This window comes from Sturnira hondurensis, unplaced genomic scaffold (assembly GCF_014824575.4).
Source record: "Sturnira hondurensis isolate 20B ecotype Veracruz unplaced genomic scaffold, ASM1482457v3 Scaffold0001509, whole genome shotgun sequence".
Classification (NCBI taxonomy): domain Eukaryota; kingdom Metazoa; phylum Chordata; class Mammalia; order Chiroptera; family Phyllostomidae; genus Sturnira; species Sturnira hondurensis.
This window is the reverse complement of record NW_028074140.1, coordinates 2,391,506-2,415,108: the sequence shown is the minus strand read 5'-3', so window position 1 is coordinate 2,415,108 and position 23,603 is coordinate 2,391,506. Positions and strand designations below refer to the sequence as shown.

At 40.7% G+C, this 23,603-nt stretch overlaps 1 protein-coding gene across 3 annotated transcripts; it reads right to left on the bottom strand.

Moving 5' to 3' along the window:
* Positions 1-267: 267 nt before the first annotated feature.
* Positions 268-21,140, bottom strand: CUNH5orf63 (chromosome unknown C5orf63 homolog). Of its 3 annotated transcripts, none has more exons than XM_037028540.1 (4): positions 21,012-21,140; positions 6,777-6,897; positions 1,549-1,605; positions 268-909 (listed from the first exon to the last, which is right to left on the bottom strand). In XM_037028540.1, the coding sequence occupies exons 2-4, from the start codon at positions 6,888-6,890 to the stop codon at positions 733-735; spliced, it is 348 nt and encodes a 115-aa protein (XP_036884435.1). In that variant the 5' UTR covers positions 6,891-6,897; positions 21,012-21,140; the 3' UTR covers positions 268-732. The 3 variants fall into 3 exon arrangements, with proteins under 3 accessions (XP_036884435.1, XP_036884418.1, XP_036884426.1); XM_037028523.1 differs by lacking the exon at positions 21,012-21,140 and adding an exon at positions 19,161-19,280; XM_037028531.1 differs by lacking the exon at positions 1,549-1,605 and having other exon boundaries at positions 21,012-21,078.
* Positions 21,141-23,603: the final 2,463 nt, after the last annotated feature.

Genomic DNA, 23,603 nt, shown 5'->3' with positions numbered 1-23,603 from the left:
CTGATAAAACAACGGTTTTATCACAAGCTTAACTCAACTGATAACTGAAAAACTATCAAAGGCAGTACTCAAATGGTACAAAAAAATTCACGGACTACATGCCAAGCCTGTTGAGATTCTTGTATACATTTTGGGGGTTTAGGGCTTTCTTTTATGTTTCTCAGATGAAGGCTCTTTGGCTGAGATTGTTTTCTTCAACCCCCCAAAATGAGCTCTAATTTTAAACAGGTATTATTAAATTCCACAAAAATAGGCTTCATGCAGATATATTTGTTAAAATACCCCTTTATTGACTGTGCGCAGTTATGAACGATTCACATTTCACTTTAATGAGAGGAAGAGCGTTTATTCTTTCACTACGACGACGTTAAGCCCTTCGGGCAGCAGCAGGGATGCAGGGCCTTGTTCTATGAACAGCGCTGTCCAATGACTGTGAAATGCTTCCGTATTGGCACAAGGAGAAAAATAAATAACACAAATGGGCTTCTCCTGCCCTCTGCCATCCCCTCCCTGCCCATACACTCCTCTTATTTTATAAAATGCCCGAAGGTAAACAGTCCCCACATCGGCACTTCCCTCAATCAGAAGAGGAGCGTCGGCACCTGCTCGGCACCGCTGAGTTTACAGCGTCCTTAGGGCTGTGTGTCGGTGACAAAGGAGCACGAGGCCGGGGCCATTTCCTCAGGAAGACGCCTGCTGGACGGCAAGGGTGGAAAGTCACGTGGGCTTCCATCAGCCCGCAGTGCCTTGCTGCTCAAGCTTCTGGAGCTGTTTTTCAAGTTTTGAGATGTTTACTCGATGCATCATCAGAAACTTGCCATTCAAATGAAAGACAGGGATGTCGAATTTATACCTCTCATACCAAGTAGAGTTTTCTGGCAGGGTGATGTCCACCTCCTGTAAAACAAACTGAAACAGAGACAGACTAAAGCTCTACATTTTAGAAAACACGGAGAGATGCAGTAACTTCAGTGACAAACTGATCCCCAGACTGGTTCTAATGCTCAGAGGGTTATGTTGTTGTTGATTGTTTGTGTGCGGTCCAAAGTGAGCTAATGTCCCTGGTTTCCGCAACCTGACTGATTTCACTGTATTCCCCGACTCCTGGTTGTCCTGCTGTTCTGTTCATACCTATTACCTTCAGCATCCGGCACTTCTTAGTTCCCGATGAAACACAGTGTGTCCCAGCTGGGAAGCTTCCTGAGAGTCAGGAAAGACACGTTTTGGTTTTCAAAACGGTTTGCTACAGGAGAACATTTCCATGAAAATAACAAAATAAGAGAAAAGGAATAGGGACGAAAGTTTTTAAAAAGCACGAATCCCGCTCCTGCTAGTTAACGTTGACTCATATTAGAGTCACAGTGCTGCACGAAGAAAAACACTCACTTGTAATGAATTTTATGGCAAGTAGCTCTAAAATCTCTCTTTGAAAATTAGAAAGTTTAAATGAAAAACCATTTAATCTCTTTTCCTAAAGATAGGATCCAGATACCTTATGTCACATACACCATCCATTCCATATACATAAAGCCACACTGTACTAATTACCCTGTTTTTATAAGGCTCCAGAACCTCCTTAGCTTCATCACAAAGGGGACAGGGATCCTACAGGAAGAAAAAGTAAAGCCATTAAACCCAAAGAACGGCATGCAGGCTGACAGAAACCACAAGCAGCAGATTACACCTACATAAAGGACTGTGTTTATAAGGTTAATTATACTGTTTTATTTCCAAAGTAAGTCATAGAATCTTATAAAGAGCTAATATTTTGTGGTAAATGGGCTCTCAGGATTTTTCAGTCATTTTGTTTTGATTTTTCTCCATAAATCAATCAATCTATAATAAATTTAGGTGTTTACACTTGTTACACACTTATACACACATATGTATATAACAGGTGTATATAACTTTATTAGATATTTATTACAGATATATAGATACATATGTACATACACACACAATACACTTAGATGCTTACGGTTTATGTTACCGGCTTCATCTAAGGGATATCTGGGAAGACTATTTTTCACTGATCTACACTCCAAGGACCACCTTCCTGGCCTGGCTGACATCACCAGAATGGCTAAACGTCTGTTTGGAATGAGGGGCACTGAGCTTTGCCAGCCTGTTTCTCCTCATCAGTCCGCAGGAATAAACCCACCGGGATGGAGTTGGATAAGTGAACCTCATCTTTAAAAGGGAAAATATTTCAGATGATGGTTTTACCAACTTTTTAATGTTTCGTCTGTTTCTCATTACAAGTGTCAACAATCGGTTTCCCAGATAATTCTCTAAGAAAGCAAGTTTTAGTGCCTGTTGTTGTTGGTACTCTAACCACACAGTGAAGTCTGTTGAGAATGCTGTGGACCATTGGCAGATTTTAAAGGCTTCCCAGGCCTTGAGTCTGGGAACAGGAACTAGCTATGGGTTCTGTTGCATGAGCTCAGAATAGACCCAATGTTACTGGTACTTATGTGAAACCTGCTTTTTAACATGAAAGGAAACACCGGCTGTTATATAGAAGAAAGGCCCTCCCTTCAGCTTAACTCACAGCTTTTTTTAAAATTAAAATTTAGTGTACATTTATTATTAACATGTGGAACATATAAAAATTTTCACTGAATAAATGATATTCACTAAGCCAAAAAAGGAGGAATTTATATCAAGTTTTAGTTGCATTATTTGAAATACAAATATGCAGATTTTATCACTGAAAAAATTTCAATTGTGTTTCTTCATCAGGAACTTGAACTGAACCTAGAACTTTTTCACACCTCCATTAGAAAGAAAACAAAAACCCAGAAAAAAAGTGAACTGTAAGTTGACTGGCTGCTGAGAGAGCAAGGACTTTTTATAGAGACCTGCGTAGCACCATGCCAGAGGGGCGATGTCTGGTAAGACATTAAATAGCTCCGTCTTGCTTTGTGCAGGGCACCAACTTGTTAACTGGTCATACTGTCTAGGTGTAGCTGGGAGGGGGACCACACTGTGGGGATCCAAGGGCATGTACAATGTACGATATCATATACACATATATATATATACATGTCCAAGGGCATGTGCAATGTACAAGTTCAAATACATACACACATGGCAGCACAGCCACTGAAGCTCAAGGTTACAACCAGTTCTAAGAGGAGATCTCAGGGTCAGTTATTCATACAGTCATGGAGGAAAGAGGTCAGGGTGTTATATGTTCACACATCATACTCTGGGGGGAAAGTCTTTTCTTTTTCCTTCTTAATGTTTAACTAAAAACATTTTAAAAGCTTGCTTCTGACCCAGGGTTTTTCTCTTGCTTCTGTGTGAGACATTATTATTATTACAGTATGTTTACCATGTCAGGTGTACAGTATGGTACATGACAGGGTCTACACTGTACTGCAGAGGCCTCACAGTGAGTAGAGTTTGTCTACACCTGTGAACTTCTTGGCTCCTGCAAGATTGTGAATGTACAACAATAAACCATACATACTTCAGCAGTCACATTTTTGTCCTTCGGAGTATTTTTTTTAACCATTGAAAACAGTTATGAAATGTGGTATCTTGTTGATGCAAGAACTAGGAAAAACATTTTTATTTTACTTATTTTTCCCCAAACTCACTGTAAACAACAGTAAGTTTTGTTAGAATAAAAAAAGTCTATGTAGTCACAACTTTGTCTTCAAACAGGGCAGCATCCTGAGACTCACAGCTTATTTTGAAAGAAGGAGCCAGATCATCAAAAGTCAGTTTTCTGCCCTGACTGGTGTAGTTCAGTGGGTTGGGCGTCGTCCCACAAAGGTCACCAGTTCCATTTCTAGTCGGGGCACATGTCTGGGTTGTGGGCCCAGTCCCCAGTAGGGGCGCATGTGAGAGGCAACTGATCAATGTTTCTCTCCCTCTTTCACCTTCTTTCCCCTCTCTCTAAATAAATAAATGAAATTAAATTTAAAAGTCAGTCAGTATTCCATCAGAAGGGTCCTTCTGGCCCTATTTCCTAGTTCAGAGAATTAGGCTTATGTTGCTTCTATTAGCATTACCAGTAAACAGATTGTAGACAGTCTGTGATGTGTCGAGATAATTATGTTGACATTTTCTGAGAAAGTTTCAAAAAGCCAACAGAGGTTCTGAAAACAAGAACAAGCTAAATTGCAGAAATACCAATTTACCAGCATTTTGCTTTTGTAGTAAAAAACTTTAGTAGGGCCTCGATCAGGGTTTTTTTGTGTTTGTTTTGTTTAAAACCTGGTGTCTGTCCATGAAGTCTGTGCAAATTATTGTGTGTGTGTGTGTGGGTTTATGAGGAATCATTCACCAAATTTTAAAATGATCTGTGAACTGAAAAAGGGTAAGACCCAGTGGGCTGGGCCATTCACATCCCCTTGTCCAGGATTTCCCATGGCACCCATAGAGCACCATTTCCTCTGGCCCAGAACTGTAGTGGACATTTGTTCCATTGGTTGTCCGCCACCCACTCCCCTTTTGTAGCCAGAATGCCGTGATTTTGCCTCACAGGAACTGCTCTCAGCCTGTGCTTGACTCCATCCCTGAAGAATCAAGGGTGGAACACCTGACTTGGCCTGAGGCAATCAGCACATCCCATCCCTCTGGCTTAATTGGAATGGCTTAGGGATCATTCCAGTGTTGATAGCTGGCTAGGAGGCTTTAGCTGGAGTTTCTGTAGACACCCAGGCTGTGAGATCTGGCGCTTGGCATCACTGCAGTCACTTGTGAGAAGAGATGAAATCAGGACAGACTTAACCCAGAGGATGTGGTGCTGAAGAGATTGGCAACATGCTTAGTTTCACAATGAAGCTATTCCTGAAACCACACCAACCCATAAAATCCCTTTTTTGTTTAATACCTTCTGGGAAGTACTTTCTTTTATTTGTAACTGAAAGAGGCCTAATACTATGCTCTTTCTCTGTCTGGATTGTGAACTCCTGAAGGTGACAGTGATACTATTTGTCTAAGGACACAGATCAAGTGTTCAGTATGAAATTTAAGCTGAACGGATAATTAGTGTGGGTTTTTTGCAGATGTTTTTAGCTCACTTGGTGTTACTCAAACTGAAAAATAGTGAGGAATAGTTAAGCTGAGTGAGCACCATTTGCCTTAGGGATTACTTTATTTTTGTGGTTAATTCTCACATGCAATTCTCATATACACAGATGATGAAATAGTTTTGTCTCATAATTTCCAACAGTGCAATATATACTTCTGGATATGAAAAGTAGTTTAGAGTGACTCTTCTCAATGAGAAATTAATTTTTAAAAACTTCCTAAGCTTTGTTATTAGATAACCATCAACTATTTTCAGATTTTTTAAATGTCTGAAATCCAAAAAATATGTTAAACACAAGATTTTTTTGTTTGAATTGCAGTGCTATTCACTAAAGTTCATTCTATTACCCTGTATTTTGTGTCTTTTTTTATTGTAAATCACACAGAGTAATGTTAATTAGCAAAGGAAAATCAGTAATGCTTATATTATAAATCTCAGGGGGAAAAGCTCTTAAAAATTTTAAACTACCTCTATACCTCAAACCTAGTGTTAAGAATAAGAAAACAAGTACAGTCGATACTCATTGTTTATGGATTCTGTACTTGTGAGTTCACCTATTTACTGAAACTTATTTGTAACCCCAAGATCAATACTCATGAACTTTTTGCAGTCATTCGCAGCCATGCACGTTCACAGAGCAGAGAAAATTTTGAGTCACCCCAAGTGCACACTCCTAGTTGAGGATGAACAAGTTGATGCTTCTTGTTTTCACTCACACTTATAAACAAGTGTCCTCATGACCTACATAGTGCTGTTTTTTATATTTTTGTGCTTTTTGTTGTTGACAGTGATCAAGGGCTGTCTAATGTTTCCAAACACAAGAAGGCTATGATGTGCCTTATGGGGGAAATATTGTGTTAGATAAGCTTTGTTCAGGCATGAATTATAATGCTATTAGCCCTGAGTTCAATATTAGTGATTGAACGATATATATTAAATAAGGCATCTTTAAATAGAAACAAACATAAAACAAGGTTATGTACTGATCGATTGACAATAATGCCGTTAAGAGGAGCTCAAAGGAACCTAACCCTATTTTATCCCTAGGAGCAAGGATTCAGTATTTGCTAATTCAGTGTTTGTGGTGACATTTTATTTTTTATATTTTTATTTTATTTTTTCCTCACCCAAGTACCTTTTCTTTTATTGCCTTTAGAGAGATGAGGGAAGGAGAGGGAGAGGGAGAGAGAGAGACAGACAGACAGAGACGGAGAGAGACAAAGAGAAACATCAATGTGAGAGAGAAACATCGACTGGGTGCCTTCTGGTACATGCCCTGATGGGGGATTGAACCCATAGCCTGGGTATGTGCCCTGACTGGGAATCGAACTCACCACCTCTTGGTTTAGGATGATGACACTCCAGCCAACTGAGCCATACCAGCCAGGGTTATGGTGACTTTATTTAACATAATTATCACAGATAACAAGGATTGACTGAGTTTCTAAATACTACATTTTTTAACATCATATTATAAACTGATAGTTTGTTCTTTCAATGTAGGGATCTCAGATGACTACTAATTTACCCTCTAATTGTGAGAAAATGAGGTATCTGGGTGGGAAACAGAGTTACTGCTGTTGTTACTGAAACTGAAAAACTGAGGAGCAGGTTGAAGAATGTTTATTCCTTCACTTTCCTTTTGACATTTTTCTTCTCTATTTTCTTCACCCAACAATTTTAATACTTTATGTTTTTAAAGTAGTACTTTTACTTTTTCACTCTGTACCTTTGTGAATAAGGTCAGCACAGGCAGAACAGTTTTAGAGGCAGAGAGATTTCTCAGGAAGGGTCGAAAGCAGTATTTGGCAAGTTGCATACTATTTCCTTGAAACCAGAGCATCTTACTCCTGCCAAAAGAAAAACAGAACAGTAAACTTACGTGCCCTAGACTTTACTCTTTATAACATGAAGAATAAGCCACAGCCTGTGATGGAATGTGAAGACTTCAGAATTGCTTCTTAAAGTCTGGGAGTATCAGAGAGGCCCAGATGTTCAGCAAGTCTCCACCATGCCTCCACATTAACTGTATTCCAAACAAAACCAAATTCAGGATGGGTAACAATCCGTGTTTATAGATTAGGTGTGCACCTAATCATTTGGCTTCTGTAAGCAAAGTGCATGGGTTTGTTCATTTGAATACGAAATTAAGTTTCACCTGCAGATTTTGCCAGCATCCTGACAATCCTCTACAATGTGGATGTTTCCTGAGATGGTTTTTATTCTCCAAGATCTTATTATCAAGCATTCACCAACACCCATCCACTATCATGGTAAAGGAAACGGTAAGGAAGCAGCCCAAGCCCCCAGCTGAAGGTTAAGGCTGTCGTTTATGAGATCCATGCCTTTCTGCTGCAGGAGATGGGGACACAGAGTCGTACTTAGAGGAACTATAGACTATAGGGGAAAATGAGAAACAAAAATTACTCAACTCCTTAAGAAGCATTTAAAAAGCAGATTGCCATATTTTTTGAAAACATACACAAACGTGCTAGTGTTTCTTACTGGAGATATTCCAACAAAAGCAGTTGGATAATAGCAGCATGTCAAACACCAGGATTTGAAGCTCCCTCATCCTGCTTCTTTGTTCGACATAAGATAACCTGCTTATTCCTAGTTATTCCACTGAGCCTCCAGCCTTTTCCTTAAAATTACGAACACAATCTCACTTTTAAAACACATATACACTGTTGTTTTATTATTTACCAATATTCGCAAGATGAATTCATTCCTGGAATTTTCATAACTTCACTTTATCTCTCCAACTTCATCTATTACCTCCCCCCACTTTTCTTGGTAAGTTGCAACCACAAAGATTCTCTTCCTGTTCCTTGAATGACCAAAGATTATTTTTTAACCAGGATCTCTGCACTTGCTGTTCCTCTGTATGAAAAGCCCTTGAGTAGCTTCTTCTCATTTGGCTTGGGCTTATGCCACCTCTTTAGATGTGGTTCAGTGACTGTCTTACAATTATTATTGGTCAGCCCACTACTCTCCTTCATACCTTGCTATAGTTTTCTATTATCCTCCATTATCTAAAATTACTTCTTTACCTATATGTCCCTTCTACTATAATGTGAGTTCCATAAGAACAAGTACTTGTTCACCTCGTATCTCTAAGCATCTACAATTAACCTGGCACACAGGAGGTGTTCACGTTATTTGTCTGAATGTTAAAAGTATTGAAGAGAGTCTTTCCCCCGCTCTGAACACTCTCCTCTAACCCCAACCAGATATTCAGTGTGCACAGTAGTCACTACGTGGGCTGATCTCATACCATAACTAAAGGTTAGTGCTCCTCAGGTGTCCGCGAAATTGTGGGTGAGGGCGCTGTAGCTGGTTCCAGCCCCTGCCCCACCACCGAGAATTTCCCTCGGCTCTGCTCCATAGCACAGCTATTAATTACATGCTTATCTCTCCTGGTGACCAGGCTTCTCAGTATAAAACTAGTCTTCAACTCATTTCATTCAGAATTATATGACTTTAGAGATAAACATCAATCCACATCAAACTAGAATAAAGACCATAGGACAAAAAGATTCGATTCTAATCTATGAAAACAATAGTCTTTCTTTTACTCTTAAACCCTTAGTCTTCTACTTCTCACTCAATCTTCCTGCTAACTAAATGATCACGATAATGTATAAAAAAAGGAATGAAATGAGAATTTTGCAAGGATCTGCTACCCAGCATTATTCCAAGGTGGAAAGTAGATCTAAATAATTTCACAATATACTGAGCCACTCTTATCTAAGTGTGAAGCCTGATATACACATTTTCCATAAATTCAGCAGAATCAGCAACTCCAAAAAGGTGAATGTGGTTGGAGACAACGGGTGCTAATCATGGCATTGTCTACACAGAATATAAATGAGTGGGAAAAGTAGAATGTTAGCCATGTTTATACTAGGCAGAGATTTCTGCATCATTGGTTTTGGGAAGGCCCTATGCCAACAGGAGCATAGCCTCACAGGGTATAAAGTTAAGGAAGCTGTTTTACATGGAGAAGAAGGGAAAATAAAAATTAGTTTTGTTGTAGTAAAGGCAGACAGACAGCCCTTGGAATGAGAAGGACTGGCTATCTATGACAGTGATGTGAGCCTTTACATAACCAAGACACTGAACTGCAGCTATGTTTTTGGTGGAAGGATTTAAGATTTATTGATGTCTGCCTGGTACAAAAGGAAAATGTATTACTTTTACCTAGCTGAGTTGAGACTGAGGTGTTAAGACTTTAAAAAAAAATTCACATTCACAGTGGAAATCTGCTTCAGTATTTCCAACATGACAAAACACAGCATGTGGTCTTGGTTGCGCCCAAGACAAATAAAGCCTGTCATTGTAAACAGTTGCTATTCATTCCAGATTTGCTGGGATATTTGTTCAGCCAACTCAGAGAGCTACGTAAAGTCTTCAGTGATGTTACAACCATTCTATTTAAAACTAGTTCTTTTTCTCTCACTCTTTGTCTCCACTTCTACTTTTTTTTACAGGTATTTAATCACTTGAACATTGCATATTTGTTTACTGAGAAATGCATTAGCATTATGTAATTTTACTATCTGCATATTTTCCAAATGCCCCAAGGCACATGCATTTTACCACATCATTCAATTAACGTATTTCTTTATATGATAATATTATATTAGAGTCTGATATAAATAAAAAACTCCATATACCTCACCTAGACAAAAGTAAGACATTAAGGCTAAAATTGTGAACACTGGAGTCCACTTAGTTCTAGAAAGGCAAAGTAACATGAAAAAACAATGCACTCCAAGTGGAACTCTATAACACCATATTTTTCAGACTATAAGATGCACTCCCCCGCAAATTTGGGAGGAAAGGTGGGGTTCGTCTTATAGTCCAAATATAGCTTACCTGGCTCACTATAGGGGGGCTGGGTGGTGGAGTGGGGACACAGGTTATTAAATATTTTACCACATTTTTTGCTTCAAAATTTTTCTATTTTTCCTCCTCTAAAACCTAGGTGCATCTTATGGTCCAGTGCATCTTATAGTCCTAAAAACACAGTACTCGTTAGAATATTTTATAACTCCGTAAACCCTAACACCACGGCTGTCGCTGTCACGTTCACCTAATCATGCCTTCTTCAAGTAAAATCTCAATACGGGCTCCTCTATCAATGTGACATTTTCATTAGTTCTATTATTTTTGAACAGTATCTCAGTACTATAAAAATATTCTGAAAGGCGGTGTCTGCCTGTTAGCTCATGACTGTGAGAGGACAACACCTTTTGATTATGTCATTGAATTTAGTCATGAAATATGTGTCGTCGCTACACAGAGGCACAATTTTATCCTTTGTATTTTATTATATGCCTCTGTGATATGAGCAAAAAGAACTGTGTTCATAATATCAAAGCAGCACAATTGGGTCACCTTTGTCACAGATGAAAAAAAATATAAAGCAAAAGGCTTATGACTGGATTTAGAATGTGCCTAAAACAAATTGCACAGCCGAACAATAAAGATGGGGACTCCTGCTGTTTCAAGTCCATTGCCCCTCAGAGGCACATCACCCTGACAGAGAAAGGGAGTGCTGGCTTTTCAACAAAACTGAGGCTGACTTCAGTGGTCTTTATAGCAGAATCAAGTACAACAGAGGGGGAGGACTGATTGGACCAATTCAGCGCTCCTTGAAGCAAGGTGAAGATAACACAACTTTGTAGCATGTTCTCTGGGAAGCACTGAAGGCATACCATAAAGCAACTGATTATAGTACAGAGAAGAGCCAGGGTCATTTGAACCTGCATTAAGGATTATTCTTTTCTTATATGGGATGCTGCCCAGACTACGGGTGCACACCACTTAGGTGGAGGTCTTGGATTCTTCAAACACTGTGTGTCTGATTAGAAGGGAAATAACATTGTTCTCACTTGAGCAGAGAAACTGACCTTCACTGACCAGAATTTTTATTTGTACAAAGAATCCTTTGGCATGCCAAATCTCCAAACTCATATAATCCCTCATCAGTAAACTGCAGTGTTAGTTCATGTGCAAAATCAGAAAGTCCATATAGGCCCAAGTACTACCTTAGTTATTAACAGGTAATGTTGGAGCTTCTTCACAAGAGTATAATGTAAATTTAATGCTGAACTGACATTGACCAAACACCATTACCGTAGTTCTCACTGAATCTGTGTTCCATAAAGAGAGGCTCAGGGCTTCCATTTAGCCATTTGTGCCATGTGAGTTAAGTGCTCGTTTCACATTCCTTACCATCTAAGTGTAATATTCCTATTTTTACCCAAATGAATAGAAAGACACACATGCACCCATGTACGCACGCACACCTATTGGGAACAAAACCTATTATTTTAGATTACTGAGAGTTTATGTAATGGGGTGAGGTCGCTCTTATAGACTCATGTGGGTCACTGGCCTCTACCTAATCCAGGGAACAGGGACAAATGAATCCTCACCAGCACTGTTACATCTTTTTGGTCAGTCAGTTCTGTCCAAACGTCCCTTTTTTCAAACAAGTGGGAGCTTAATGTGGGATCTTGGCAAGTATAGAGCCAAGAGTGACAAGGAGAAGCAGCATTTAGGCATGCAGCCAAAGCTGAAGATTGAGCAGATGCTTTAGGGTGTCACCATCAAGAGGCTAAGCAGGGCTGGAGTGAGGCTATAGAACAGAAGCAAGGAGTAGAGGGGGGAAGGCCTAGCCTGGAGGGGGCCCCTTGCTCACTGGTATAGATGGGATCTTGGGTACTTTTCCACAGCTCAGCCTCAGGAGTCAGGTACCTGGCCAAGGGAACTGCCTAGGAGGTGGTGCCAACTCAGATAAGAGGTTACAACAAAGACCCTGAGCTGACTGCCCACCTATGGGCCCCTAAGTACATGGCCTCATGCTCTGCTTCATTCTTTTTTTCTTCATTGAGGTATACTTGATATATAACTTTATATTAGTTTCAGCCGTACAATATGATGATTTAGCATTGCGACATGATCACTCAGCCCTGGGGGAGCAAGAAACAGCCCTTCACAACACATGTCCACAACACTCCCTGCAGCTTCTACTTCCAGATTTCGGTGCCAGCAGGTTCACCACACAGTGGGCCAGAGAAACCAGCAAAGGGTGTGTCCCAGAAATGATTGGTCACAGAAGTGCCTAGAGACAATACCCCTTTGTATTTCCCTTCAAATTATTACCATGACTGTGGGATTTCTACTTATCTGGATGTCTCTGTTCTTGTTTGTACTCATTGGGTGCTATGTTAATTTATAGTCAACATACTACTCTGTGAAAAAGTTCTTTAACTGTTTGAAGGGTGGGCCTTGCCTATCTGGTAAGATTATAGTTTAACTGGCAGTATATAGCACTTACATTTCTACTACTTAGTACATACACTCTTCCTCTATATCCCACACTCTTCAAATCCTGGGAAAAATCAAGCCATTTTTTTCCTTCATTCTACTTGGTGTTTAGCCCATTTCTTTCCCTCTACATAAAACATTCATGTGAAGAAATCAACTCCATATGCTAGATACAAGCAATAAGAACAATGGAGAGATGTACTTCATTGGATTCAGGCGAGGAAGTTAAAGTCTTAATTGAAACAATGTAAAAAAGGAGAGATTGCAACAGGGACATCCAATGGACAACCTTAAATGTTATGAAAGAGAAAGGAAGAGAAGATTATTGTGGGCTGAGATTGCAGGTACTTCCACAAGAGGAGAATCCCAAATCACATAGGATTTGGATATCTAAAAAAAGGGGAAGCATCCAAAGTTGGGGTTAGACATGAAGGCACTGAGTAGAAATGTCATGGCCTATTAGACGGAAGCCACTGAAGGGCTGGAACAAGACAGTGATGCGATAAAATCCATTTCAGAAGATTGATCTGGCAGCTACAGGCAGGAGGGATGGCAGAGAAAACAGGATGGGTGGGAAAGAGTTAGAGGTCAATTATGGCAATTTAGGTGTGGGAATCATTCATTTATTCAAGTTATCTGATGTTTCCCATGTATTAGATAATACTCTAGAAATATGGACTCGTGGGGTCCATATTCTAATGGCAGTAAAGAGTCTCTTTAGCCCTGGCTGATGTGGCTCAGTGGACTGAGTGCCAGCCTGAGAACCAAAGGGTTGCTGGTTCGATTCCCAGTCAAGGCACATGCCTGGGTTGCAGGCCAGGTCCTTGGTGGGGGAGCATGTGAGAGGCAACCACACATTGATTATTTCTCTCCCTCTATTTAGCCTTCTCTTTTCCTCTTTAAAAATAAATACACATCTTTTCCTTTTAAAAAGAGTCTCTTTAACATTAGCCAGTATTAGATAGTGATAAGTAGAGAGGGGAAGAAGAAAAACAGGGTGATGTCCTTTAATAAGGTACTTTGAGCAGGTGTCATTTTTGCTGAGGCTAAAAAATGAACATCCGAAGGGGGGACATTTAGGGGAGAGGGTAGAGGAAATACAAAGGCTCTAAGGTGAGGACAACCTTGACTTATTAGAAAAAACCAAAAGGACAAAATGGCTGAAGCACAGGAAATCAGGGGAAGAGTGGCAGGAGACAGGGCTCAAAACCAGCCTGTGCAGTTGCATCACCTCAGGCCCTGTGCACCTAAGGCCCTGTCCATCACCTTCGGGAATCGAGGTTGTAAGCACAATTAGATTTAGAGGAGGGAAGCGACATGATCTCAGATACTTTTAGAAAAGGTCACTTTAGCTGCTGTGTGAAGAATAATTGTTGTTGTCCTAGCTGGCGTAGCTCAGTGGATTGAGCACGGGCCTGCGAACCACACGATCGCGGTTCGATTCCCAGTCAGGACACATGCCTGGGTTGCAGGCCAGTTCCCAGTGTGGGACACACGAGAGGCAACCATACATTGATATTTCTCTCCCTCTCTCCTTCCCTTCCCCTCTAAAGATAAATAAATAAAATCTTTAAAAAAAACTTAAAAAAAACGAATAATTGTTGGAGAACAAGAGGGGAAGCAGGAGCCCTGGCCAGGCAGTTTAGTTGGTCAGAGCATTATGTTGTGATGGGTTCGACCCTGCTCAGGACACATACAAGAATCAACCAGTGAACACATCAGTAGGTGGAAGAATAAAGTGATGTTTTTCTCTCTCACTCCTTTCCTCTCTCTCAAAAATCAATAAATTAGAAGTGTGGAAGCAGGGACTCAGTTAGGGAGCTAGTGCAGCAGCCTGAGTGAGAAAGGTATGGACTAGGGCAAAAACAGGGCCAGCAGGACTTGACAATGAACTGGATATGAGGAATTCAAGTGATGACAAGGACAATCCTGCTTTTGGCCTTAAGTCTCTCATAGGTGGCAGTGCCATTTGTTAACATGAGGAAACTGAGGCAGGAAGAGACTGAGAGATGTATGGGGCTGAGCTCAGGGACAAGTAGAGAGTGGCATATGCAGGTTGGGTAGTCAGGAGAGAAGCCAGAGCTGAAGAGGAAAATGTGAGACTCCATTGATCCAGGATTTGTATTTACAAGTAGGGAACTAGATGAGATCATTGAAATAATATCGAAAAAGAAAGCGGCCCAGAACAGATCTCTGAGGAAATCCATCATCTAGAAGTTGGATGGAAAGGAGCCAGCACAGGAGGCAGAATACAGGTTGGTAAGGTCGGATGCAAACCAGGAAAGCGTCATCACAGAAGGCAAGGGCCGAAAGTGTTTCTAAAATGAGGGGGTGACCCATTGTCAAAAAGGGCAGCAAGGGCTTGGACTAGAACGGGGATAAGGAAAGGATCTGCTGCAAGTCAGTTATGTCTGATGTTGCTGCGAAGGAATGAGATCTTCCAACCGATGCCTATCCCTAAAATGAAATACCTGTTGGGTCTTGTTTAGTTTAACATCTTGACTAAAAGTAGGTATTTCTGATGAGAATGGAGGCTGTGGGCTGGGAGAGAAGAATGAAAGCAAAAGTTGACTGAGTGTCTTAAGAAGAGATAATAAATGTAAACATTTTCATATAAATTATAAAGCAGAATAGGGTAGAAATTAATTTAAAGTTAAATAAATACAACTCCCACTAAATCACCAGTCAGGGGATTAATGCAAAAATGGTAAGATTTTCCTCAGAATCTTAAAGTTACTCTTCATATAGAATTTTAGCTGGAATTCAGCATGCCTGAAATCCTGTGGGTGCATTTTTTGGAAAGCATTTCACAAAGATAAACCCCAAAAGACAGGCAACTGCCACTAGGTAGTTCAGAGAGGCTGGCAATTCCTCATCTCTTTAAGCCTCAGCTTTATCTTTACTGTAAAATTCAGGGAGCTTCGCTTGTCCTGTTCTCTTATTTAACAGACCTGGAGAAACTATGCCCATTGGCTTTCAGTATCGAAAGTTTTCCTGATCAGAGAAGGGGAAGTCACAAGCAGAGGAAATGCCATAGCAATAGCCCACGACTTCACAAGAATCTTAAGATGCTAGGCCTTTCAGCGAGGTCCAAAATTCATGTGCAGACCCAGGCAGAAGTGTAAAGGTGCTTGCTCATCACAAACTCGCTAGCTCCACAGTCATAACTGGGAGGCCTTGGCATGAGAAAGGGTGCAGTAGGGAGATGGGGGAGGTGACAGTAGAGTGGCCAGGCACTGTCACTCCACTCGTCTTGCAACTGTTTGAGCTGTTTCTTTGGAAAGGAAGCATAATGTATTATGTAAGAATAATGTAAAAATAGTATTTCTTACTATTAGACACACTTAAACATGATTTTTAGATGTTTTGTTTATCACAATTCCTTTTGAATGAGGCACTGAAGTAACTCTTCCTAATGTCAGGTGTTGGCATCATGCCTTCATTAGTTATATTATTTAAAAATGATTTTTAATGACAGACCCTCATCATCTCGTCCGTCTCCTCCCAATCCAGAAGCAGTGCTGTGTCTGCCTAGGCCTAGAGCACGCTGACGCATATGCAGTGGGAGGGGAAAGGAACCTTTAGTGCAAGGAAGAGTTTGTTTTAGACTCTTTGGACCTCAGTAGTCCCACTTTCGAGATCACTGCTTCAAAGGAGTCTGCTCGGTAATGGGATTGGGGCACATTACAATGCCAGGGAAGGGCTTCCAGAAAAAATGTTTAATTGAGAAAAATTAAATAAAGATACTAATTAAGAACAGTAATGTATAGTTACTATGCACTCCCTCTAGCACCCAAGGGTCTAAAGGAGATTCTGGATTGATACCTGCTAACATGCAGGTTTTGCATATATTACGCCCTTGCCTTTATACTCAGCCCCAAAGACACTGACTCAGGCGTCTGGCCTGGAGCCAGAGAGGCGTATTCGGAATTCAGGGTATGCAACAATGTTCAGTACAATTATGACATAATGGCTGCAAAGCTGTTCCTGAAAGCCAAGAAAACCTGAATAATGTGGACGGGTTATATCATACATGAGGGCTTAATAGAGTTTAAAAACCAATTTGAAAATTTCTTCATTCCATAAAGATAGCATTAAGATGAGGGCAAAATCATTCTCGTTCAAGGGATGAGAACAAAGTGCATAAGGAATTATGCAGACTCCTTCCCTCATTATCCTTCTTAACTAAAACGACCCATTCCCTTTGAAGATATCTGATATTTAATACTGACCCAGAAAGAAGTCAATTTTCTTAAAACATCTTAGTGTTATTTGCACCTAGGTAGTAATGCCAGTTTCCCTAGTACTTAAAAAGCACATAATCCCATTTCCAAAAACAACAGTTCTCAGTTCAAAATCTGTTCATTCAGGCTATGTCTTCCATTTATCACTAACACCCCTTTTCCAATTCATTTGCCTAAGAGGCAAAGTTATCTTCATACCACACATGACCTGAAAGGTGTCCCACTCATTTTTAGACATTTTATGGCCAAGGACTTTGGAACATTTGAATTACTACCTCTAACATTTCCTTGGACTTGTGATATCGACAGTACCTAGGCCCTCCAAGTGCTGTGCTCGACCTGAATGTTGGGAACCACCCACTATTGAGGCCACTATTGAGACTCCTACCAGCCCTCAGTTATGTTTTACAACCTTCTGAATCCAATTCTGTTACTTAACAGTTAACACTGATAAAATATTTTGGAACAAGGAAGTGACTTTGGAAAATCCCTTTGCTTTATGGATAAAGAAACTAATGCTTAACCAAAGCCTTCCATTCTGCATTTGTTCATTTCTCTATATTTTCCCCCTAAACAACGAATGGCCCATTTTATACACAATGAGAATTAAGAGAAGTGTCCAAGTCTAACCCCCTTTCTTTAAAAAAAAAAATCTCAGAAAGCTTCATACATTAATCCTCAGAGGATACCAAATAACAGATTCCACATTTGCTTAAGCCTAATTTAAGGATGGAGAGAATGAGGAAAATCTCAGCTTTAGATGGCTGAATTCGTTTACTGTAAGAATGAGGTTCTGATCTTTAAATCAAAAAAGATTCAGATTAACTTCATTTTTGAACTTAGAGAACAAAGCTGAATTCAGATCTTTTTTTTTCAGTCTTATGTCCTAAATTGTCTTAATTTACTGACTTTTCTATTAAGTAACAGTAGCCTTTCTCTTTGAAAATTCCTTCATCCCACAAAGATATAAAGTGTTAAAAATCAAATAATTTCACGGTCTTCATCCTGACTAAACTAGCAGCCATTTCCCCATTATTTCATGACTAATATGAAAAGTACAGGGACGATGAAAGGAAGTTCCTTTACTTCCAGTAGAAACATTCTGGTTTCTGCTGCAATTCCTTTCGCAACAGAAGGAAGCAGCAAATACCACATACCCGCCCAATTACCACACAAAAAAACTGTTGACTCAGAACTCCTTTGGAATGTTAGCAAAGTAGAAAAGATGGTTGTGGCTTTCCCCCAATATTATTTGGACAATCTAATCTTAAAATAGTGACCATGCATAGGCTCTCCATCATTAAGACAGGACCAAAGATATTAGTGCCCTAGATAAGCAAATAATTTGGGATATCTTCAAATGGTTACTATTCAAATACAGATCTGGCACAAATAAAACCCCCTTTTCATTATAAAAGCATAAGCAGGTAATTCTGTAACATAACAATATCACACTCAAGCACACCATAAGACATTTTAGGTGAAATGTTCCCACTGCTGTCCATCTCAGGCAAGACATTCATGTACCCTACCAACCACACTCAAGCAGGTATTACTCCTGCCAGACCCTGTATTCGCTCGACACGTGTTTGGGTGAGGAGTTGAGCACGGCAGGCTGGAGGGAGGGTGGAGACAGGGCTGGTGAAGCCTTTCGGCTTGCATATTCCATTCAAAACAACCGAGGCCCTGCAACTGACCAGGCCAGATCTTCCTGGAAGGCAGTTTGGTGATCATATCTATGGATTCTCAAGTATGCCTTTCCCCATTCTGGGCCATTTATTAAAGCATTAATAAATGCAGCATTTATCACTGCAGTTAATTTCACCCCTTGAGAGATAATTGTTTTATATTCTTTTCTCTACCTTGTTGCAATCCCAATGATGTTTTCACAGTCCTTATAGGGACGCTGTCTTTTCATTTATTTTTTAAAAAATTTATTTACATAATTGTTGTTCAAGTACAGTTTTCTGTCTTTTACTCCCATCCCAGCCCACCCCCCCAGTACTCCCCACCCCCATCCCATTTTGCCTTTTCATTTCTGTAGTACATACTGAGTGCAATGTGACGGACACTGTGCTGAGTACTAGAAATGTAAGTGATTAAGATATTTTTCCCTGCCCTTAAGGAACTCACACCTTGAGCAGGAAGATTTGCAAACAAATAATACCACAGTGATGAAGCCTATAGCGGCAAAAATGGCTGTTACTAGATATTACTGGTAAAATGCTTTGAAATCCTAGGAGATGGGTACTATCTTAAAACAGAAGGTATTTAGAAAGTTTTGCTTCTTATCTCTGAAAACCTTATTTTGGATAAACACTGAAATAAGAGTGAAAGTAATGTTTTCAGTGCTTCCAGTTCCCTGTGGCTATAACTGGGATGGGGAGTTAAAGATATGGGATAATACCTCTTTGAAACTTAGCCCAAGCCTTTCATTTTGCATATTCTTCCTCAAATGATTGTGTCCCTTGAACATGCTGTGTTGTAAGTGGGGGAAGGATGGAGGAAGCTCGCCTAGACCCTGCTACCTGTGTGGCTACACATCTCTGATCCAGATGGTTTCTTCCCTTCAAAATAATTGCAAACAAGATTAAAACTGCATGCAGGAACTATTCCAGCTGCCTTTTGGCTTCCTCTGATGTACACTCCTTGAATAAAGCAATGGCAAGATTAGATTTAAAATAAGGAACATTAAAAAAACCTACAGCTTATACCAGATCATCTCAAGGTCCTGCTAACATGTGAAACCTGGAGCCCTAGCATTAGCATAACTGAAGGCATAAGCCAGCTATGGCTTAATTCTAACGGCACAAAAACTTTAATAGTAAAAAATAACTTATTTTGAAGGCTTAGCTCCACGTAGCTCTGGGTACTTAAAAGAGTACGATAGAGCCAGGCTGGAACAAAATAGAAATACAGTCAAATAAATTCCCAAGCTGGAAAATCCTCATTTCTATTCTGCCATCAATCCACCTAAATAAAACCACAGAGCCACATTTTCCTCTGGTGAAGGAGACAAACAAATAATGATCTTTCCTTGGCAGGAGGCTACTACTGACCACAGCCAGCATGAAGAAAGAAAACCTAGGGCCTGCCTAAATTACCAGCCCAGCCCATCTTAATTCATGACAGGGCCTTTCTGATTTCAGGCAATTCCTGAGCAGAGCAGGACCCAGGTCAGTAGGCTCCAACATTTCACTCAGAAGCATGTTGACTCCAATATTACTATAATCATTCACTAGTCCAGGGCATACCTTTTTTCCCAAGTGTTTTCAAGTTCATGTATATAGCTCCAAATATTGGTAGAGAATTTCATATGTGTTTTCATCAGCTATTCCTCAGATAGTTACTAAACGAGACGAATGTGGCCTCTAATAACCACCTCAACTTGTGCAGTGTCATGTACACTGAGACATGGCCCCAGTGGCCACGTCGTTACAGGAGCCCTGCTTGTGTTAGTGAATGTGCTAGAAAGGGCTGGTGTCTAACAGATCCTGGACACTCTCCCTGTCCTAGAGGAGCTGAGACTCTTGGGGTCAAGCTGTGCCATGCTGTAGATTTTTTTTAAAAGGCCTCTAAAATACAGAGTACTATAGAGAGCTTTCTATTAAAAAAACAAGAATAAAAATCACCCGGGCCAAAATCTCCTTGTAAAGACAGCCTTAGAAATGGCACTTGCCTATTCATGTTAGTAATAATGTGGATGGCACTCTTCTACCTCTGGGCTTACTAAAAAATTGCTTGAGCTGATATTTGTCTGGGGTAACTGACAAGGTTAAGTATTTGTTGAGAACTGTACAGTCTCTGATTTATCCTCTCATTGTTCAGCACCCAGAGGGCTGCTTTTGCCCAATAAATCAGAGAGAAGGTCCAGAGAGCACTGGGCTCACACTGTTCCCTATTGCATCTTTCAACCTTTTCAACCCCAATTAAAGGTCAACATGGCTGCTCAAAAATATGTGGTTAAAAAAAGAGGCATCTCAGCGGGCAGCCAATTTAGATTATACTGTCACCTCACAGAAGTTAATTGAATCAATGACGGAGCATCTGTGAATCACTGTAAACAGCATGAAGTTAAAATGTTTTCTGCTTTCTGTTTAAAAGGTGCCTTTCTCCGCTCGTTATTCTGTTCACGTCCCAGAGCGCCATCGCGCGCGAACACACACACAGAAACACACATTTATAATCCCCCACACCCCCTCCGGGTGGTTCACGGATTTATGGCTCCCGGTTTAATTAAAGTCCCTCTCAGGACAATCCAAATTGCTCCCAGTGCGGCACAGCCAGGGGCTCCTTTGTGCCCTTCCCTCGCCTGCCTGTGGGCTCTGTGCAAGGTCCGCGAGCGCCCATCTGCCGGTGCGGGGGTCACTGACACCCACCTGAGCCTCCCGCCGGCCGCGTCGTTGCCGCTTCCGCCCTGAGCCCCGCACTTCCGCCCTAGAAGGCCAGGCGCCAGCCCCGGGCCCGAACTTCCGTCCGGTCCGCCGCCGCAGGGTCCGGAGCTGCGCTCCAGGGCTGTCAGATGTGAGCTTACCGGCCAGCTGAAGGGTGGCGGCGCCTGGGTCATTGTGCGTGAAAAGAGTAACACAAACAGGAAAGTCTAAATGTTAAAAAAAAAAAAAAAAAAGGTGGGGGAAGGGTACGGAAAAGTGACCCGGCGTGTTTGGGGATTGTTTAATAACAAGTGTCAGGTGTGCGAGCCAACTTTCTGAGAATGAGCAGTCCATTCCATTTCATCCCCTTCCTGCATTCATTCACTCAGCGTTTACTGTCCTCCTCCGGGTCTGGACTGAGCTAGGTTATGAAGAACACGATTATGAACGAAACTAGCAGTTGCACCCTCTGCAAGTTTAAAACTGTTTAGGCAAGTCAAACCTTAGGAAATGATCCTTTAAATAGGTTATATGTTCAAGGAGCGTAGGTGCTTTGAAAGGGAAGGAATATGGAACTATGAAAAAAAAGAAATGTGATGTACAGAGCCTGGCTGGTCAGAGACAGAGCTCTCCAGGCCTAGAAAGGACTGGAACTGAAGAGTTGGGCATGGGCAGTGCACAGAAGACTGGCAAGTATGGCAGCAGCAGAGGGAGTGTGAGAGAAGTGGAAACACTGAAGAGTGTGAGCAGGAGTCAGGGCTCACAGGGCCTTTCAGATTTTCGCTAAGGGTATTCGCTGAAGGAATTTTTGTTTTGCTCTGATTTTGTTTGCATTTGGGAAGGGGGTTGAACTGATCGCCGTTCCTTCTAAGGGGATCATTCAACTTTAAGATGAGGAGGCGGGGTAGATGAGAGTCTAGTACAAGCCGGGAAGGCAGGAGGCAGCTAAGTAGTCGGGGCGTAGGTGTGGTGGCTTGGATGCTGGTACTGTAAATAATGAGAAAATGATGAATAATGATAAGAGTAGTACTCAGAGCTAACATTTATTGATTGCTCACCAACAGCTTTACACACATTAATTTGTTAAATCCTGAGGACAATCCTATTAAGTATTCTAAGTGCCATATTACAGATGAAGAAATGGAGTCTTAATAACTTGTCCTGGTTCCCAAGGCTAGAAGATTCTAGACCTGAGGTTCCATGTCATGCTGTCTGATGCCAGTATCCATGAGTTTACCACTAACACTCAATATGTTTTCAGTGAGTTTTAAAGATACAAACCAAGATCAGAAATAAAGCCTTTAAACAAATCACATTGTTTATGTGACATTGTTAGAGGACACATCTAGAAAGTAGAGTTTTCAAATTCTTACTTTATCACTTCAGCATTTGCTGATAGCAAAAGAGGGGATTTTGTGACTGTCAACTGACTACCTGTGATTATTTTTGAGTTGATACACTCTGATAAGACCTAATCTTTCAAGGGTAAAAATAAGTCAGTCCACTAAGTGCATTCCACCTAACAGCTCCTGATATAATGTCACTAAAGATGTTATCTTGAGTCTAGTTATAAACACCTCTGGTGGAGCATGCATAAGTCACATTTTGTGTAGTGACAGAAAAGCTTCCTACAAATGCAACTCCGTATCAGCTTCCAAATCTCATTTCTTGTTGAAAAACAAAATAAATTGGATTTGTGAAACCTGATTTCATCCACCGAAGGAGAAGAATAACTTCACCAAAGGCAAGTAGCGAAGGTTTTCGGCATTGGTTACAGGTAAATTTCTCTAAGAAGCCAAAAATTTACCAACTTTTAGAAATTTAGTATCATTAGTAAGAATTTCTTAGGTTGTTCAGGTGACGGCACAAGACTTAGTGCATCCACATAATTGTTTTGGTTGAGGGCTGAAGTCCCATGGAAGAGCTGGGAATCTGTGAGAACTCACTATAGTCAATGTCCAGTCACTTGGGGAGTGCTTGGCTGAGTGCCCGGGGCCCAGTGGACCAGTTTAACTTGTAGGAATGGTACTCACAATGCTGGGCATGTAAGCTGCACTTGGGAAAATGCCTAGAGTACGATCAGGAAAAACTATTGTGTCTATAATAAAAAAAGAAAACTGCACAGCAAAATAAAGGAACATTTATTAAATGGTCACAAATATACTACTGAATCAGCTTCATCAATTGTTGGATTTAATGTTCATGATTCAGTACATTTGAAAAGGAGTTTTTAGATGAAATGCTCTTATTGAGTGAGACTTTCTAAATAGACATGAGTGTTGAGAAATCATAGCATATTTTAAATTAGTTACTTTAACCAAATAATTTCAAAAGCAAAATTATAAAATTCTTTAATAGCAGAATTAATAAATGTAGGATATGTACACACTTTAACATTTCAAGTGATGTGAAAGTCTTCCTAGAGTGATGGTTCTTACACAATTTTGCTCACTCCAAACATGCTTGTCCTAGGCATTTGACCAGTCCTTTAGGGTTGGACTCCAATCCCAAGCCAACCCCGGAAATCTGGACAGAACTGGTGCAGGGCTCTCTGTGTTTTGGAATGTCTGTTCAGAACTCACCTGGGTTGAATTTCTC